The sequence below is a fragment of the Saprolegnia diclina genome, assembly GCF_000281045.1.
Source record: "Saprolegnia diclina VS20 unplaced genomic scaffold supercont1.164, whole genome shotgun sequence".
Taxonomy (NCBI): domain Eukaryota; phylum Oomycota; class Saprolegniomycetes; order Saprolegniales; family Saprolegniaceae; genus Saprolegnia; species Saprolegnia diclina.
The window spans coordinates 1-3593 of record NW_008246231.1 but is presented as its reverse complement, the minus strand read 5'-3'; the positions used below and the strand labels follow the sequence as shown (position 1 = coordinate 3593).

Below are 3593 nucleotides of genomic sequence, written 5' to 3'. Positions count from 1 at the left end.
GTTCCTGCTACATCTGGGGTCTCTGTGTTGCAGGCATGGCTGTCCTCAACTGTAGAAAACTCCGAGCTGAGTTCTGACGGCGTTTTCATGCCTTGAATTCGCCCATTGCCCGTCGCATGGGCCTTAAAAACGATTGGAAATACTGGCCGACGTTTTTAAAGTGGACCGCGATAAAAACGACTGGCGAATTTTTACAAATTTTTAGAAATAAAAACGCCTCTTGGGGAGGTCCGTTTTTAAAAATTGCTATATTTACGTATAAAAACGACTGCTGGGGATGCTCTAAACAGCCAATCAGTGTATTACGTCCGTCGCTAAGAGTCTCAAGACGTCAGTCGAGCAGACGTCAAGTGCACGAAGGTCAATAACGACTAGCAGTCTTTATAATCGAATCGTTTTCTTTGCCATTCTGCGATCAGCTCGCGCTTTGCAATCTCGCTTGCGCCGTTTTTCGCATTCTTGCTATCAGTGCATGGCACCGGCGCTTGCGAAGGCTACAGGCAGCTGCTGAATGATGTGGCGGGTCCCATGATGACGAACCACCACGCGCAGCCTCGTTGGGAGTCCAACGAAACACCAGGAATGACACTTTGCGGTGGCAGTTAATATCATATACCACGGGATGGATCTCTCCGTACGCAGCTCACTCCCAACGACCAAGTGCTGGTGCCAACTCCCACGCCTTCAGGCGTTGCGCTACGTATGCGAAGTCTTTGTGTCATAATGAAGATAACGCGGAACACGTTCATATATATATATATACAGTGTAGGTCCGGTCTTTAGTGTTCAAGACGCTGTAGACACTGGGACAGTGTCAGGCCAACCGAGTGTCTAAAATGACTCCACCTTACTCACCGCAACACATGTGTAGCGATGAGTCTGCTATCAGGTCACGCTATCATAGTCGTACTGTACTGTACTGTAGGAGGTGAAGGCGCAGCCACCGAAACTTACTTGTTGGTGCAGACGCCATTAGCCATGCCCGTTTACAGCCTTGGACGTTGATTTCGCAGTTACGAACACAATTCGTCTGGCCGGGAGCAAATCACAAGTGTCTGCAAAACAGATGTTCCAACACAGCAACCGATGCGACATTGTTCTCCCTCCATCTCCTTCAAAGCCAGGGTACCTGGAAGGGTAAGTACATTGCTCGTCGACAGAGAAGGAAATGGTGCACTGAATTCCATGCACGGCGCCTCACACGATGGAGCACTGACCCTCAAGGTTCATGTCCGCGCGCTGTTGTGTTACGTAGCACTCTGTGTTATGTTGCGTTCACTGCAGACAGAACGCGGTCCGCAGGCTGTAACATTGAGCCCCGTCAAGGTATCTGTGGGTCGAATCAAATGCTTGCTTGTCTGCGAAGGCTTCGGAAGTAACGTGCGCCTTCATCCTTCACTGAAGGATTGCCAAGCGCAGCGCCCTTACAAGCGCAAACCAATAACGAATTCGTAAGCAATGACATTTCACCTCTACAAGTGGATCGAGCAACGCGCTGCTGCCAACTTCATTGTTCTTGCCGTACGCCATCCGAGCGATCGTTGAGTCAAGGTTCACACCTGCCACAGCCATCGCTACTGTATGTACCAAGTACGTGGGTGCGACTGGGTGCGAGGTGTAGTTCGTAGTGTATGTGATCGCGGATGGTAGCGGGGTGCTTGGATGTGCTTCAAGAATGCTGAACCGAGAGCAATGATAGCGACACTGATAGCTACTCTACATTGTTGGCTGCGAGTGCAGTGTACATTTTTCATCATGTCGACAAGACAAAACAACAGCGCGGAGCTCGGCTTGGCCAACTCGGGGCGCGCAAGTCTGCGCTTGTTTCTGTGCCTTATCGTCGTCGCCGTCGTCAACTTGAGCAGCTTCCAGGTCGGCTACATCATGGGCACGGGCTCGATCGAGCAGCGTCAGCTCGCATCGGGCAGCGGTACGGCGTCAGGCCAAAACACGGAGCTCTTTCCGGAGCCAGAGATGTTGTCGCCCTTAATTCCAACGGAAGAGTTCGAGTTCGACGAGGACTTTTCAACACCGTTAACGTCGCTTCCGACGACCGAAGTCGAAGCCACGGTCCAGCCATCAACAGTGACGCCGGTCGCAACGACAGATGAGCCGACGCCGACACCGACCACAGTGCTTCCGACACCTCAGCCCACCCCAAAGCCCACGCCCGAGCCCACCCCCGAGCCGATTACCGATGCCCCGACACCCGAGCCGACCACGGAGCCTCCCACGCTGCCGCCGACAACCGTGGCGCCGACACCAGAGCCGGTCACGGACGCCCCGACGCCGCCACCGACGACGTCGCCAACTCCCGTGCCTCTCGTCACCGACCAGCATGGCAACGTGTACCCGACGGATCCCAACGGCAAAATTGACTGCGCCGTGCACAACATGGGCCACTTGGTCGAAGCGTACGTCAACAAGACCGAGTGCTACCCCGTCTCGGAGCGCCGCGCCCGCGTCCGGATGATGCTGCTCGAGATCACGCGCGCGCTGGAGCACCATGGTATTGAGTACTGGCTCGACAGCGGCACCCTTCTCGGTGCTGTGCGTGGCGGCGACATCATTCCCCACGACGTTGACGCCGACATTGGTTTGACGCAAGCCTCGATGAACGAGCTGCGGCACAAAAATCTCTCGACGCTCTTGCCGCGCTACGAGCTTTTCCTGCGCGACAGTTCGCTGTACCGTGACGGCCCGTACTGGTACCTGCCAGGTCGGTTTGTGGACAAGCACACGGGGCTGTACACGGACGTCTTTGAGTTTTTGCCGTCGCAGCAGCCGGCGAACGCGATGTTCTCAAGCACGAACGGCACAATCGGCGCGCTGCTCATGCCATCAGTCAACGCAATTGTCCACGGGACGGTCGAGATGCTCGGACCCGTCCAGTCGGGCTGCTGGTACACGTGCAAGTACTGCCCCGATACTTGGTACTTCAACATCCCGCGCGAGTGGGTGTTTCCGCTCCAGCGATGTACGATTGCTGGCACAAGCATGTGGTGCCCCGCCCAGCCCGACAAATACCTCACGATGCTCTACGACGAGACATATATGAACTAAGACTAGACAGATATTAGAGTTATTCATGCACACACTACGCGATGTTTGTCCACGAGCCTCGAGTTGGGGACCCCATGACTCGACTCCTACTAAGTGAAGCTATTTTGTCCAATCATCGACGGTGCTTTCAGTCCCAGCTGCAAAGAGCAAACGACCTCCTCATATCAAAGACGCAGCAAACACGCAAGGGACGCACCAACTCTTGGGTGATAGCCCATAATTTAAATTCAATATTCAAATTAACAACAACTGGGATTCAAGCGTGACGCCTGCCCATCCTCGTGCTTGCACACTATATCAGGATACAGTACCTTGGCCCAAGCATCTTTTTCGTCGCTTGAGAAGAGTGCCCGACGCTGTTCAGTGCTTGCGCCCAACCGCGACGCTTGCGTGATTTGCTGGCGACCGTATCAGCACAACGTTTCCACCCACGACCGGCGACGAGGCTGACCTCGAGCGCCTTCTCGAACTACACCTACATTGTACCGTACTCTCGCTGACCAGATCCCCGTCAAGTTGAGTAAAATAAC

General features: G+C 54.3%; 1 protein-coding gene across 1 annotated transcript; it reads left to right on the top strand.

Moving 5' to 3' along the window:
* Positions 1 to 1755: 1755 nt before the first annotated feature.
* On the top strand, positions 1756 to 3063 carry SDRG_16930 (hypothetical protein; the record flags this gene model as incomplete). Its single annotated transcript, XM_008623156.1, has 1 exon — positions 1756 to 3063. One exon carries the CDS (start codon positions 1756 to 1758, stop codon positions 3061 to 3063), a length of 1308 nt encoding a protein of 435 aa, XP_008621378.1.
* Positions 3064 to 3593: the final 530 nt, after the last annotated feature.